The following is a 16211-nucleotide window of genomic DNA, read 5'->3' as shown; positions in this document are numbered from 1 at the left end:
AAGAGAAAATAATATTTTACATAATATATCCATGTAATAAACATAACAGGTCCCAACATTTAATATTAATTACTCGGGGGAAGCTTTACTGCAAACACACCATTAACAAAAACTGCTCATCCAAGTCAAATAAAACAACAAAACACCTTGATGTTTTAAAGTTTAAAAATAAAATAAAATCACGTTACAGTATGCTGTGTGAGTATTTGCCTGTAGCCTTGTCTCCTGTTGATCACAATAAAAAAAATTGACCAAATGCTAACAAGAACTATCAGCTGGCACAAATGCTTGCCAAAATTTTAAGGTGAAAAAAAAATTCCTTCAACACACGGTGGCATCGACTGGTGCACTGACGACCCGGCAGCAGCAGACAGCTGAGTCACTTCCTGCTCTCAGCTGCTGTGCCTTAATTCCACACTATAGAAAGTTATATATGAATTGTCACATTTTTGGGGGAAGCTGTTTTGATACAAAGACCTTTAAAGTCTTTTGTGTTTCATACTGATGGGAAAAAATGAAATATGCTAGCTGACGTCAATCAAACTTTGACGATGATTTCACGATGAGTCATTCTCTCGTGTTTTTTCGTCAATAACATACAATTCTGAGTAGTTTTGTCACTTTTGCTGCAGGGTCAGAATAGGTCAGATTGGTGAGAAAAAACTTATTTTAAAGGTCCAGTGTGTAATACTCATAACTATGTTCTCATTAGTGTGTAATCGCCTGAAACAAAAGCCACCTTTAAACCGCCTTTCAAGGCAGGAATATTACACCACAACACAGCCTTGCCGTTGTGTGTAAAAGGTATGATCGCAGAAAGGGAGGAGAGAGTTGCCTCGCCTTTAAGTCACCAAGGGAGGTAGTGACAGGGCTAAAAAACAGGCTAAAACAGTGTCTGTGTCACAGCATGGGAGTGAGGGTTTGATTAATTTTTAGGCGTGAGTTCATTCTTCACAGATATGTCAGCACAAAATGTGCATAAGAGTCCGATCCAAGAACAAATCCCAAATACCAAAAACATTTGTGAACATCAGAATCTTTGTAAAAACTGCATTAGTGGGTTTTAAGAGGAATTTTTTTCTGCAGAATGGTTGGTGAATGAGGCCCAATGAGATTCAGGAGCTCATAATCCTCCGAGCAGAGGAACGAGATCAGCCACCATGTACCAGAGACGGTAAGTGATTGTTATTGACATGTTATGCCTTCGTTGTTGTGTATACAGCGCTGGCAATGTGTATGTTATATGTCACACTAGAGGCGGATGCTGTTGTGTAACATGTCATGCCTCTTTTGATTCCACAATGCCAGCACACTGTCTAAAATAACATACTAGAGCGCCATGATGCCACTGTCATTTGGTTTTGAGTAAACATGTTAAACATGTGCCATGAAGAAGGGACTTTGCAGTGGCCATATGGTGTCTATAAGGGCCACTGGCTCTACATAGGGCCATTCATGTTTTCTCCCGTAGTTCTCCTACATGAAGGAAATGTGTCATTTCTGCAACCTCACTGCTACATGCCACTAAATCCTCAACACTAGACTTTTAGATTGTTGTATAGTCTGGACCCAAGACACAGATGCTTATTTGTGGTGGGCGTCTCTCCCACCTGAGCTATGTTTAGGCTCCACCTTCTCTTCGCCCACATTAGGACTTCCTGGCTGCAGCACACAGGGACAAGTTTGGTGCAGGGTTGAAAATTCACAAAGTCCAGGCATGTTTTTTTGTTTGTTTTTTTTTTTAAATAGACTCCACCATCTTTGATATGACCATGCCTGCCACAGTTTCCCCTGCGAGCTCGCCAGCACCCCCTGCTGGTCAGTTCAACGATTTAAAAAAAAAAAAAAGCTCTCTGTCTACTTCCTGTTTTTTTTCTTACTTTGGTGCAGAATAAAAAGTTTTTCCTGTACAGGAGAGCCACAGAGATGATTTTAGCCTATAAAATGTGGGTCAGCTCCTGGCTGATCTTAGTTTTACTGTCAGCGTTGAATCCTGGAGACCATGTAGTAAAGCAGGAAGAAGACTATGACCAAGCCAATAGAGACGTAGCAGAGGATCCGGCGGTTGTCCCTGCCGGATCGGACCATGGTGGAGAAACGCTTTACACTGCCGCTCAGCAGTCCCGTTGCACTTAAGAAGTTTGAGTCCTGACAGGAAAAGGGAAAGAGGTATAACACTATATAAACAGATATTTGATGCAGAGTCAAACGGCATTTAAAAATGACTTATTGAACATTTTTAGTGGTGCCTACAGGACAGCCTCAGGACTTAAAGTAATTCCAATACTATACAGGAAACTTCAGGATGGAGAGATAGTCAGTACCGCCTATATTTAAAACAATGGGAAAGGGTAACTAACAGTTAGGGGCCATACTTGGTCTATAACTGTGTTTGGTGGGTGAAGAGTGTCAGTTGGCATCAACATAAATGCCAAGTCCCAAGGCTTCAGAGAGTGAGTGTGTGTGTGTGTGTGTGTGTGTGTGTGTGTGTGTGTGCTAACCATGCCGTCCAGATACTCGTTCTGATCATCAGCTTCTCTGTCGATTTCGTATGCCAGCTGTCAGATTTAGAGACAGCACAGATAATGTAGTTAAAAACACACAGGTCTTACATTTAGAATTGTATTATTTCTAGAAGAGTATTAAATAATGACATTAAATTAATCTTTAAGTTATCTCGGGGGCAAACTACACAACAGAAACGAGAACATAAAGAACGCAGAAATCTGTCTCTCCACTAAGACAAGAATTACAAGTTTATTTGATTTTTATTTATATAGCCCAATATGTACCAGGTGTACAGTATATGGTATACAGGAAACTTATAGAAGAAGAGAGCAAATGTCGGTTGTGACTCACAGATTTCAGTCTGGAGACTTTGGTTGCCAGGTTATCAGCCAGCCGTTTGTTTTCAGCATCCAGCATGTCGTCCACCGAGCCATGACCTGGAGACCCACAAACAAACTGGATTAGAAATGAGACAGTGGTTGTTGAGGACACCCTATTTCTGCGTGAAGTCCTTAGTATGTTCCGTTTTCACATCCATACCATTATTTTACAAATGCGGATTTGATAATGAAATGAATAAAGCAGTGTTTTGCGCCTGCTGCAACATGTAAATCAGTTAGTAAACTGAAACACTTTATTTTACCAGTTTCTATTCTAACTATCATGATCATTGACTCTGATGTTAGTCTGACACTTTAAAAGGATTATAGAAGGATAAATAATAAAGTGTGTGGCAGATCTCTACCATTGGTCTATGACCTGCAGAGACTTGTAGCCACTTAACTTTTGCATTAACTAATGTTAATATATTCAGTGGGGGAAATAAGTAATCAACTTATCAACATTTCTGTCAGTAAACATTTCCAATTCAGCTATTTACATGAAATTTACACCAGACACTGATATTAACTTAATATAGCGATACAGATAAAGACATCATAACATTTCAATCCACAAAAAAGTTATGTCCATTAATGTGGAAGAACACACACAAAAATGTGTTTGAAATGCCAGCTTTTAGGAAACTCCCTGTATGAAGACATCAACCTTTCCTCCACATTCTTCCACACAATCTTTTGTTTAAGATTTTTAAAAAAATATTTTAGCCTTTATTCAAGATAAAGCTGCTCAAGTGTGAATGGGGAGAGAAAAAAGGGGATGACATGCAGCAAAGGACCGCAGGTCAGAGTCAAACCCACGGCCACTGCGGCGAGGACACCAGCCTTTGCACATGGGGACACAGACAGTTTTTTTAATCTCCATGATTCTGGGGGGCCACCGGTGAATCTAGATCTTCAGTTTCAGACACATATGTTCTAGGTTTAAGTCTGGTACCTCAATTGGCCATTACAACACTTTTATTTTCTCCCTCTGGAGAAAAAAAAGCAAAATATATAAATATATCAGACAGGCCTGAAAGATAAATAAAATATATAAATAAAATATTTAAATAATATAAAATAGCATTATGTAAGTGTTTCAAGTAAAACGAGTGCTAAAGTAATAATAAAAAAACAAACACACTTGGTAATAAAACCATAAAGTGACAAATGCTTTAAGTATCAAACCATAAAAAACGGGTTTGAGTCGAGTTTAGATAAGGGGACACAAATATCGACGGAGACACAGCACCTGTTAGAGGAGCTACAGGAAATGTTGACAGAACAATTATCGCCAACTTTATTGGACAGTGACAAACATAACAGAATTTACTATAAACTCAGAATGTTAAATGGTAACTGTGCGCATATATTAAGCACATATTAATCATCTTATCTCTGATTTGCGTCGTAAAATAACGCAAGATTAACGCGAACTTTTCCGTTCACAGCAGTCAAAACTGTGTGATGTTTGAAAAGCTAAACTCCTCAGCTAGTTAGCCTGCTAGCTAAGATCCAGTGTGCTCGCCCTCTAAATGAAGTACCTACAGAAGTAGATATTAAACACACGCTGATCTGATAAATCATTTCGCTTATATACTCCTTCACACGGCTGTTACATTAGTTCTGTACTGCTGAAGGCGCATAATGGCTCAATATTAAGAAGTGAGTACGTGTCAAAAAACAAATACCTCTATTCCAGTCCGCCATGTTGACGAGTGACGTCACGATCAGCTGTGTTCAGGGCTGATGCACGAGCCCAAGTCGTCGTGGCCACACCCCCTGAGAGGCGAACAGCTCCCGCGTGTGTGCGTGTGTGTGTTTGTTTGTTTGTGTGCGTGTGTGTGTGTGTGTTTTTTTTTCCCCAGTTTTTTCATACATGGCTCAAGCATATTTACAAATTCAGTTATGTAACAAACAGGAAATAAGACACTGTAAACTAATCATAAGAAAAACAACAACAACTACAAAAAAAGTCAAAACAAAGACAATAACCATGCAGGACAAAGTATATACAGCTATACAGTATATGCACGGGGGTATCGAACAAAAGTGTCAAACAAAAATGTTGAATGAATTACACGTGTCCAGTGTTTTTTTTTCAGCTTTGCTATGTTTCAGTCCCTGTGAAGTTTGCAAAAAAGTAAGATTTTTAACCTGCATTCCAAGTTGCAATATGTAGTTTTTTGTGTATTTTTTTAACTCACTGATATGTCCCTGCTTGATTTATACTACCCAAGATGACAATACACACACTGGTGCATGAAAATAGAGAGTGAACAATATTATAGATAAATAAAGGCTAACTTTTAATTTTGGTGCATAGTGTAGAAATCAGTTTAAAGGCCATGACACAGCAAGCCAACGGTCCAGCCAATTCCAAGGTTTGAGCTTGTTGAATCGGCGGTGGCCGTGGAGCCAGTTCGTGAACAAAATCTAAGAACTTTTCTTTTCTGTGCCTCCGCACTGACCTGTGAATGCGATATCTCAAGAGCACTTCTCGGATTTTTTTTCATTGGTAGTAAACTGTAAGTGCTACATGACTGGTACGCAGAGGCATACAATCGTGAGGTGGTAATTCAAGTTTACCGTTGTCTCTGTGCCTCTGTTGAAATGGGGTCAGAGAACTAGATCTTTTAGGTAACTGACTATGTTGTTCAGATCATCAGTGAATCTGATACCTTTAACCCTTTGAGCAAATTGGTTTCATTTCTGTCAAAAACATGGAAAGAAGGCAATGAGCATCCTAACAAGACATGGCCCAAAAACTAACAGGAAATTTGTGCAAAAGTTATGAGAAAATTACGTAAAAAATAACAACAACAACAACAACAACAACAACAACAACAAAGTAAAAGAACAAGAACAGGAAATGACCTGGAAAAAAGTGAGAAAAAAAATAATATATATATATATAATTAAATAAATATATTTTTAAATATGCAATTATTATATAAATATAGTTGTCTTGATATTTGTCCTGATTTATTTGATAATTTTCTAATGAGTTGTTCTCTCCTTTTTAAGCTAATTATCAGGTCATTTTCTTTTCCCTATTGACAATTCCTTTTTTTTTTAAATCTGTGGAACATTTCTTCCCTAAGTGCTTACTGCTGGAAATAGCTCAAATTTTGCTCAAGGGTCAAAGGGTTAAATGTTTCAGTAGTTTTGCTGTTGTTATCACAGGTCTCCCCAAATCACCTGGTGCTTGGTTTTACCACTCAGTCAAGGTCGCAGGAGATGAGAGATTTTCCTGGATTCAAGGTCGCCAGTGTGTACTGTGTGTTGACTGTAAGTGGCCACTTGGTGGAAGCACGCACACACACACACACACACACACACACACACACACACACACACACACACACACACACACACACACACACACACACACAAAGTGCAGAGATTGTTAAGCTTTTCCCAAGTCAGCTTGCCCAGTGTTACGTGAATCAATTCACCCAGAATGAACTTGAGTGAGTTTATCTCAGAGACTCTAATCTTTTGCACGAGATGAATTTATTTATTTAAGATAGTCTCCCAGTCCCTGCAGATTTGAGTTGTAAAATGCAGTTAAGTTTATACTACACTGAAATACCAGAAAGTTGTATCAATCATGGTTTTGTGTGGCTGCATGAATCAGAGCTCTAATGGACAGGTGAGCGTGGCTATTCCTTCGCTGATCTGCCCAACCCCTAAACTACTTTGGTAGAGTGAGTGTTATTGTGCAGGGTCAAAGGTCATGCTATTTAACTGTGAAAACACTATCATGCAAATGTGAAACAGTGATATCAACTAGTGTGTCCAGTTAATCCTCCTGTGTGTCTATGTGCTGTAATCCGCCTGTGTGTGTCACGTGTGTGTGTGTGCCACCTGACGTCAGCCACCATCACTGCTGCTCCGGGGTTGGGAGGGGGTGGGGGGTTATGTGCATGAGTTCTGTGTGTGTGTCTGAAAGGGAAAAGGAAAAAAAAGAAAAGAAAAAGAAATGCTACTTCACAAAAGAGCACTGTAGAGATGATGCTGTTTCTGTAGGCCAACCCAGAAAATGCATGGTTCCCATGACAAACAATCAATGGGGTTTTTCCATTAGATTTTGTATTACTGCAGAAAATAAGCTCTGTGGCGAACAAACGTTTATGATATGCTCAGCTAGATAACCTTTGCAGATGAACACCACTGTTGTGATTTTTTTTAAAAAATAAATGCAGTCAAGACTTCCTCGTAGGCCTACAGAAAAATGTCCTCCCTGGAGCACTCTATACCTGATCTGTGTAGACCAGTGATACTCAGCATACAGCTAAATCTGGCCCTAGATAGGGCTCCAGGTGGCTCCCCAACATTTTTCTAATTTTCAATAAAAAGAAAGTGTTTCATACTGGAACTTCTTTTTGTACTTTAGGGTGCAAGAGTGAATAAAACAGCATCAAAACAGAGCTTATCAAATTAAGTGGAGGATGCCCTGCACCGCCCAACAGAGGTCCTAGCTAAGCCCATAATGTCCTAAAATCTTAGAAAAGTTCTAAAATCCTAGAAATGTCCCAAAATCCTTAAAATGGCTTAAAATCCTAGAAATGTCCTTAAAATCTAGAAATGCTCTAAAATCCTAGAAATGTCCTAAAATCCTAGAAACATGTATGGGGCTGCCCTGCCTCCTGTCATTTTACAAAAGTGGCCCCCAAGCAGAGCAAGTTGCGTATCCCTGGTGTAGACAGCCTGTGACTCTGTGTAGATGTAGTGTGTCTCTCAGCAGGAAGAGCTACAGCAGATTTAGATGTGGTGTGTGTAGACCTGATCTGTGTAGACCCAGTCTGTGACTCTGAGTATACCTGGTGTGCGTAGACTTAGTGTGTTGTGCTCAGCAGGAGGAGCTGCAGCAGCAGTCTCTCTGGTGCTCTGAAGCTACAGGTTGTCTAATTAGATTAAGCGAGGCTTTCCTCAGATAATCAGTTAGCCAGCTCCTGTTTTTTCCTCCGATGGAGTGCTGCTTGGAGCTGTGAGCTTGCTGAAGGTCAAACTGAATTTCTCAACAACTGGCTGGTTTTGGGAGTAAATTGTGATCTTGGAGCAGGTCTGCAGACTGCTGACTGAGGAGTTGTGGCCGGGTTATGGGCTGTTTCTGGAGCTGTGAGTGCGACGCTGCTCAGAGTAATCGGACTGCCACTAATACCTGCTGCTGCTAACAGGAGGCGATGGGGGAAGTTTCTGTAAGTAAAGCCTTTCTGCTTCTCAGTGCAGCAGTAACAAAGTCACAGTAATGTTTTAGCAGAGATAACTGGCTCTGAATAGTGTTTCTGTCAAAAAGCCTGGATGTGTTTTCTAAGTGTGGAGGGCTGGCTGATTAGTGTATTGTTTCACGCAGCTATAGTTTGTGTAATATTATGTTCTGCTTGGTTCATTAATAATAGATCCACAGAAAATTATCCAATAAAAAATCTAAGTTAACCTGTTGCAACTTCTTGAGTGTGAAGATTTACAGCCCCTCTGTGTTTCCTGTCGTAGAATAAATCTCTCTGTGTTTTTGGACTGTTGATTGGAATCACCACTGGTGCTGCAGTTTTGCACAGTGAGCAGCAAAGCTCTTTCCACCAGTTTGACCAGATGACTTGTGTTCAGCCTGTTCACCTCCCAGTAGCTCTTTTCCTTAAACAGGCAGCTTCTCTCTTGCTCAGATTAAGCCTCGGCTGACTGATTGACACAGATTACAGTTGAAGGCACAGAGGTCACAACCTGTGAGGAACAAATATAAATGCTCTCAGTTCACACACCAGCAGCAGGCACAATACTCTATAGCCTACCACATGCAGATATTTATCCAGTCGGTTCAAAATGAACCAACAATTAAAATGTACTGATTTTTTTAACTGAGTAACCAGTCAGTTTACTACCACTAGTATTTATTTATTTATTCATTTATTTATTTATGTTTTATGTATGTATTTATGTATTTATTTAGCGACATCACTTTTCTTGTGCTGCCTTCAGACATCTTTTGTAAGTATTTAAACCTTTGAGCTCCAAGCAAATTTTGCGATTTCTCTAAAAAAAAATGGAGAAAAAGGCAAAAAGTAACTTGGTAAGAAATGTTTCACAAACTGCAAGACATTAGTATATTTAGAAAATTCTCTTAATGCTAGGGAAAAATGTCTAGGGTAAAGGGAAATAAACTAGGGACAAAACTGTATTATGACTAATTATAATTGCATATTTAATATTATTTTACATAATTACTATAATAATTTAATATTATAAATATTATCACCATTTTTAATTTCCTAAAACTAATTTTCAGGTAATTTCCTTGTACTTTATACTAATTTTTTAAAATATTTTTTGGGTTGTGTCATCTTCTGTTGCTCATTGCCTTTTTCACATCTTTTTGAAAGAAATCAAGCCACTTTACCCAGGTTTCAAAGGGTTAATGCTTTTGTATTGCGTTGTGTCAATTTGCACAAATCATTGGCAAATATATACAAATGTGGACATTATTGGCAATTACGCAAATGCAGTTTTGAAGTAATTGGTGCATTTACAAAACTAATTATTACATACAGACACAATTTTCTTGAAGGATTTTAAAAAAATAATACAGCATCCAACCCAACCTACACAGGGGTGGGTTGCATATTAAATTAATGAAAAAAAAAAATCTGCAAATGGCATCATGTTGGGTTTTTTTCTTCAAATATTGAATAAAAGGTTGCCAGATGGCATCAAATAAGTGCACCTGTTCATTTCTAATGAATCTTATCCTCTCGACCTCAAGAGCACTGACAAGATCATCATATTTTAATATGAGGGATGCTCTTACCCTTCCACAGTGTAAAGTCAGTTATAGTCTCATAAGATCGTCTGAGCTTTCGTACATAGTCTCTTATCTGAAGGTATCGAAAGAAGTTAAATAATTAAATGTTGTCAGCACATATGAAGCAAAATGTCTGTTGATAAATCAAGTAATGTCTGAATTCCAGTATTCTCATAGAAATGAAAACACACCAGTAACGGTGTTAGTTGAGTTTGATCAGGATATTCCAAAACTGAACAAACTTATATGTCTTATATTTTTCATCCTCTCCCTGTCCCGGACAGAGAGATTTTTTAATTGATATTCTCTGTCATTAAGTCTGCTGTTGCCTTGATTACTCCTGTTGTACTTTGCCCTTGAGAAAAGTATTGTACTAAGAGTTATAGAGTTGGTTTTCAGGCTACGAAACAGAATTTATGGATTATGAAATAGTTATTTATTTACATGAAATATTCTCTCTGCCATTCCAGCATATAAGGAGCTGTAGTTTTTAGGTCTGTTCACCAGAATTCAATTTTAACTGTTCAGTTATATTTTCAATACATAATTTCTATGTGACAATCTAAATGCTGTTTCAGAAGGTCCACAATCCCAGGAATATTATACTGGTTGAGAAGTCTTGAATGACTTTTATTTTATTGACATCATATTTTTACCAGACAAAGTCCAATTTAAATATGACGAGAGATAGGTCCAGTCCCACCCATTGTGTGGTGATATTTCATCATTTTTCCAACAGAGCTCAAACTCTCTTTTTGTGTGCCTGTCCCTTTGTATAATTGTGTGTCCCCTCTCTAAATTTGGAGGTTTTTGCAGTTCAATGAACGCAGCGCAGGCAGAACTCTTCATTAGTCCTTTTCTTCCTCTTGAGTAATTGGTGAAGTTTGAACCGTGGTGTGGATAATTGATCAGTCAATCCGACCATAGCTAATGAGATCTGATGGTTGGATAAGAGAAGCAGCTGCTGCAGAGGCGAGTGAATGCCATTTTTACAACCCAGTGAAAACCCAACCCATGAACAGTTAAGGTGAACAGTTTCACATAACACCTTATGTTCTGCTGCTCCATCTGAGCCCAATATGCTCTGCACTCCAGGAGTGTGGTGCAATGAATAATTGAACAGTATGTATATTCCAGTATCGCTCCTGATGAATATTTTTAGCTCCGAAACAGCGTAAAATCAATATGTGTCAGGCCGCCACAAATTATGTGTTAAACCCTGGAGTTACTCTTTTGTTTTCCCATGAAGCCATCTGAAATAACCTGATTTATCTGTCCCTCCGCAGTCACAAAGTCCCTGTCAGGCCAGATCTTCACCTCAGGCCAACCACTGAGTCTGTGTTTTTTTGGAGGCCTCTGTCAAGTTCCAGAGGAAGGAGACATGGCCAACAACTCTTTTCGTGGGTCCAAACATGGCCGAAGTGGCGAGGCCAACCACGATGCAGAGTTCAGCTGCTCATTACAGGAGCTGCGCAACCTCATGGGGCTGAGGGGAGCAGAGTCGGTTACCGAAATAAAGGAAAACTATGGAGATATTAACGGACTGTGTGCCAGACTGAGAACGTCACCTGTAAAAGGTAAATACGTAGAGCAACTCTGCTTCTTTGTTCATTTTGTGTCTGCGCCATATACTAAAGATGGACGACATGCCCCCAATTACCTCCAGTATACTTAAGTGAAGCTAAAATATCCCAAATGCTGCCATCTTGCACTGATGGCATCATTCAGAGCCAGTGTCGGCACAGTAGCGACCAAATACCTGTCGGACCCATTGCGAGCAGTCCCATTGAATCAGAGTGTATGGATTGGCTGACACAGCTGTCAGTCATGATAGGAAATCCTCTTTTTGTAGAATTAAATAACTAATTGCAACTAAACTTATCAGAAAAACAAACACTTGATGAGGGTGATGGGTGATGAGAACTACCTTCAGTGACAAAAAACAATCTTTGGGAAAAAATGTATTTGGTGTGTACTTTGAGTTTTTAGTTTGGCTTATGTCCCATTCACGAACATAGAAGGAGAGGGCTTTATGACCTATACTGCAGTCAGACACCAGGGAGCGATCAAGATCGAAAAGCTACACTTTGGGGGAACTATCATGTTGTCCATCTTTATGTAGTCTATGGTCTGCACCGACAGCATCTTTTTACAACATAAGGGCTGACCGGGGGCATGTCAAGGGAGTGGCCTGGAGTGACCACCCCTGAAATTTGATTGGCCACCCCATTATGATTGACTATCTAGCCAGTCATTTTGAACTGTTTGATGATACAACTGTTAAAAGGTTTATACACAGGCTTATTTATTTTAAGTTTTGGCCCTTTATACTTGCTATTGTACTATGTCAGACTCATAATCAGAAATACTTTATTGATTTCTAGGGAGGAACACTTTCTTAAAAAAGTAGGGAGGCTTTATTTCAGATTTGTGTGGTGTTGGTCTGTTGTGGTGTGATTGGTAGGTCTACTCATCTTTTAAACTAAACTAAAAACAGGAATGTAAGACACTGCCATGTCAGTAATTAAAGTAGGTATGGGAAATGGACACATAAATAGTAAATTAAAGCTATGCTGATGCGTGTGCCTTCAGCAGTGCTCGTACTTCATGCCACCCCTGCATAAGTCAGTGCCACGCTTGGGCCACCCCAGTTAAAAAAGTCTGGACACGCCACTGGGGCTTACTGTCAGCTGGAGAAATGTGACTGTGAAACTAAATTTAAGTTCAACCACAGGCAGTGTGATGTTCCACTGTGAATGCATTTTGGTGTTTTCATCAGAGCCACTTTAGTTTGTAATGATATTTAATGCCCCTTCACCAGTGACTCACAGACCTCTCCCGCTGGCGTCTACACCATTAAAGCAGCTGAGGACATATTAGGTTTTGTCTGGCTTGAGGGACTGTTGACTGTGTGATGGTCAAAGTCGAGTATGACCTGCAGCCTCTGTTGATCCCGTTCTGCTCTCTGTCTGCTTCAGGACAAATGAGACAAACACAGCATGTTCCAATCTCTTTATGCTACATTTAAATGAAGAATCACAGCAGCAAGGACAAGAAAATGTATCTAGTTGTTTCGGAGGCAGTGTCAGTGATGTGAAGTCATTGAAGCAGGTTTCGTACGGTCATAAAAATCCTGGAAAAGTCATGAAATTTCCAAATAGCAATTTCCATATAAATATATCCTAAAAGTTTATGAAAAGTCATGAAATTTATTTTCACAAACCTGTATAATAACACATGATGGGACCGTCAGAAATTTGAAAATCCAATGATAGTGGATTGTGTTTTTACAGTTTCTGGCAATGATAAATGGTTGGAAATCATGTTTTCTTTAAACATCACCAAAAAAAAAAAAAAAGAATTTTTTTCCCCAAAAAAGTTTTATTAAATTTTTTGTTATTATTTTACTATTATTTTTTTTTTTTTAAGTTTGAGAATCTTTTGTTTTTCTTTACAGAGCAGCAAGAAAATCAAGTCTTTTTAAAGAAAAAAAAACTTTTTGAAAAATTCCTCAAGAAAAAAATCTGCAAAACTAATTGATCAGAACAGTAGCTTGGTTTGGATGGCATGTTTTCCATAAAACTCATATGTAAAATAAATACAAAATAAAGCCATTTAAAGTTGTTTTATTTAAAATATCCCTCCCCTAAACCCAAAATTAAAAACATAGGTCCCTTCCAGGTGTTTAAAAATGTTTGAAATGCCTCCCCCTTTTTGCACCGCCCCCTCCCCTCTCATAAATAACAAACAGTACCTAAGTTGTATTTGAATATTCAGTTCCGATCCTGTTTGAATTCATTTTTTTAAATAACATATTTTTAAAAAAGCATTATATAGTAATGAAAAAGAACTGATAAGAAGTGTCGGTGGTTATTTCAGAGAATGTATAGTCTTTAAATTTTGTTTTAAAGTCAAGGAAAAGTCATGGAAATATTTGCGTAAAAATGTGTATTAACCCTGTCTAAGGTTTGAATAAAAATCTTTAAAGATGTTGCCAGAGGAAAAAGTCACTCTTTGTTGGTTGTTTATCCAACATCAACAGTGAGCTGAGATAAAACTTTTAGGGATGCTGTATAAAAAACACAGTGCGTCTTTAACCAGGGATACACTGATCATTTGATCAATCAGTCATTTGACTGGTATCAACACTGACAGCGACCTTATCAAGCAGGTTTAAAATAGTGTTTTCTGCTCTCAGTTCATTTGATCACAGTTGGCTCAACTGTGATATGAAATATCATATGAAAATAATATGGAAATGTCCCCTCCTTCAATCTGGCTCCAGTCTTTGTCCCGCCAGTCATGCTTATAGTTAATGTAGTGGAAGCAGTGGCTTTTGATGTGACCTCTGCTGAGCCCTGGAGGGTAGGAGCTGGCGGATCATGGGTTGGTTTGTGTTCTCATGCAGTACATGGCCAGAGGAGTTTTGTATTTTACTTTAAATGCTAAACTTAGACTTCATGACCTGATTGTTTGGCAAGTTTAGACCTGCGCTTTTATGAACATCCTGCTTTTTGTATGTTTAGGCTCTTTGGTGACTCACAGAAGGTCTCATACTGAACTACAGAAAGTGGACTCAGTATGTCCCAGTGTGTCTCTTACTGAACTGAAAACAGTGGACTGTGAATGGTGTATCTTAGTGGACACAGTGAGTTTCATAAATGCGCCCTTTGACATTTTTCTCTTCATCATTAATTCATTCAAACTGTCCGTCTTGCACACGCTCAGTAAACACCTTCAGTGTCTCGACTCCCGCTGACAGAGAGAGGTTAAATGTCAACAGCAGCTTGAAATCAATGCAAAATCCATCACACTGCTTTACTTCTCTGTGTGTCTGTGTGGTGACAGCTGGGGGGCAGATCCATTAACTCACAGTGTAATCCCTCTCACCTGAAAGCAGGGGGCACGCTCAGCGCTCTGCTCACTGAGTGTTATTTTCAGACAACACAGAGAGAGGCTGAAAAACGTTCAGATGGACCGAGTCAGCTGCAGCCGTGCAGCAGCTGTACTGTGTCCTGAGGGACCTGAACATGTCCTGACACATTGTTCTGCTCCTCAGAGGAAACCAGTCTGCTCACTGTGCCCACACAACACCACTGCAGAGAGACACAAACACTGGGCATGATTACCTATTAAAAAACAAGGTCAAATTATTGGAATGAACTGTGAATTTGTTCAAATTCAATTTGACTGATCCTGCTTGACCTAATGGTAAACATTTACTGAGTCTCCACTGTCGCACTGACAAGCTACTGCTCACTGTTGAGGTTATTTCAGGGTTCAAACAGATTTTAATCAATAAGTTTCCATGACTTTCAGGTAAATTTTAAAAACCATGCGTTCTCTGAAACAACCAACATTACTCATTATTGGGTCTTTTTTTTATTACTATATAATAGCTTTTAAAAATATATATCATACAAAAAATAATTAATTCAGAACAGGATTAGAACTAAATATTTAAATAGAACTCAGAGAAAGCATGCCTTTTATAAATCTGCATAAAACAGTAATTATCATAGGATTTTCACCTTTCCAATGGTCCTTGAACACATCATGTGTTATTATACAGATTTGTGAAACACAATTCCATGACAAAACTTTCCAGGTATATTTAGTTTTACAAAAAAATTCCAGGCCTGGAAATCACTTTTTGCAAATTCCATGACCTTTCCAGGTTTTTCATGACAGTACGAACCCTTTAAGTTACTGTATTCTGGTTGTAGTTGCATTTTTTCAAACGTTTGCACACTATGGCGACTTTGTGCTATTGCGTTGAATCCAAAAACGGTTCTTCAACTTGACAGTTTACCACAGTTTGTGAGAAAGTAGAGAGCAACAGTCTGGTTTTACAGAGGAAAACAGGACATATGGGGCAGCTGTTGCTCAGAAGGCACAAAGGGTCGTCGACTAATTGGAACGTTGCAGTTCGATCCCTGGCTCCCCCGTCTTCATGTTGATCCTTGAACAAGATACTGAACCCCAAATTCCTCCTGATCATCAGTGTGTGTATGAATGTTTTAAAAAATGAGCAGCAGGTGGCACCTTGTATGTTAGCCTCTGCCACCATTGTATGACTGTGTGTGTAAATTGTTGGATGTAGTGTATTAGTGTTTGTGTTTTTTTTTTCATCTTGAAAAACTGATAGTAGTACCACAGTGAAGTACTACTTTTTGGAACCCTATGAACGCTTTTCCTTTACCCAGGTCCCCCAACACAGGTCAGTCTGGCTATGGCTAGTCTGAAGAATTATTGCATGTGTTAATGTTTCCACTGTTGGCTCTGACTAATAACTGACAGAATTTTTAAGTAATGATGCAAAATTTTGATCTTAAGGGTTTCAGACAGCCAGTTGTAGAGAGTAATGCGTGTTAATGTACATAATGGATTATTTGGGGATGAAAGGTGCACGTATTTAGCCTTTATTTTTACATGGATGTTTGTCTGACAAACACCTTAAAGGTCGCCTCATTACGTTTCCTTCTGAAGTCGAATATAAAGTGTGTGAGGTTCAGATCATC

The 16211-nt window shown here is 38.9% G+C and overlaps 2 protein-coding genes across 2 annotated transcripts in view; one reads left to right on the top strand and one right to left on the bottom strand.

The window, feature by feature from the left end:
- Positions 1-147: 147 nt before the first annotated feature.
- LOC121950278 (BET1-like protein) lies at positions 148-4610 on the bottom strand. Its single transcript, XM_042496222.1, has 4 exons — positions 4580-4610; positions 2860-2945; positions 2502-2558; positions 148-2148 (listed from the first exon to the last, which is right to left on the bottom strand). Exons 1-4 carry the CDS (start codon positions 4596-4598, stop codon positions 1981-1983), a joined length of 330 nt encoding a protein of 109 aa, XP_042352156.1. The 5' UTR covers positions 4599-4610; the 3' UTR covers positions 148-1980.
- Positions 4611-11056: 6446 nt separating this feature from the next.
- The window catches only part of LOC121949963 (plasma membrane calcium-transporting ATPase 1-like), a 29078-nt gene continuing 23923 nt past the window's right edge, over positions 11057-16211 (top strand). The window contains exon 1 of the mRNA XM_042495836.1: positions 11057-11267. Coding sequence (XP_042351770.1) covers positions 11072-11267 — 196 coding nt within the window. The 5' untranslated portion in view covers positions 11057-11071. The remainder of the gene's footprint in view (positions 11268-16211) is intronic.

This window comes from Plectropomus leopardus, chromosome 11 (assembly GCF_008729295.1).
Source record: "Plectropomus leopardus isolate mb chromosome 11, YSFRI_Pleo_2.0, whole genome shotgun sequence".
Classification (NCBI taxonomy): Eukaryota; Metazoa; Chordata; class Actinopteri; order Perciformes; family Serranidae; genus Plectropomus; species Plectropomus leopardus.
This window is presented reverse-complemented; position numbering and strand designations above follow the sequence as displayed.

What these genes read in the sequence shown, in the direction of transcription:
- LOC121950278 (XM_042496222.1), bottom strand. An exon ending in AAGTCTCCAGACTGAAATCT is followed by an intron (nt 2,559 to 2,859) that starts GTGAGTCACAAC and finishes TAAATCTGACAG; the next exon opens with CTGGCATACGAAATCGACAG. An exon ending in ACGAGTATCTGGACGGCATG is followed by an intron (nt 2,149 to 2,501) that starts GTTAGCACACAC and finishes TTTTCCTGTCAG; the next exon opens with GACTCAAACTTCTTAAGTGC.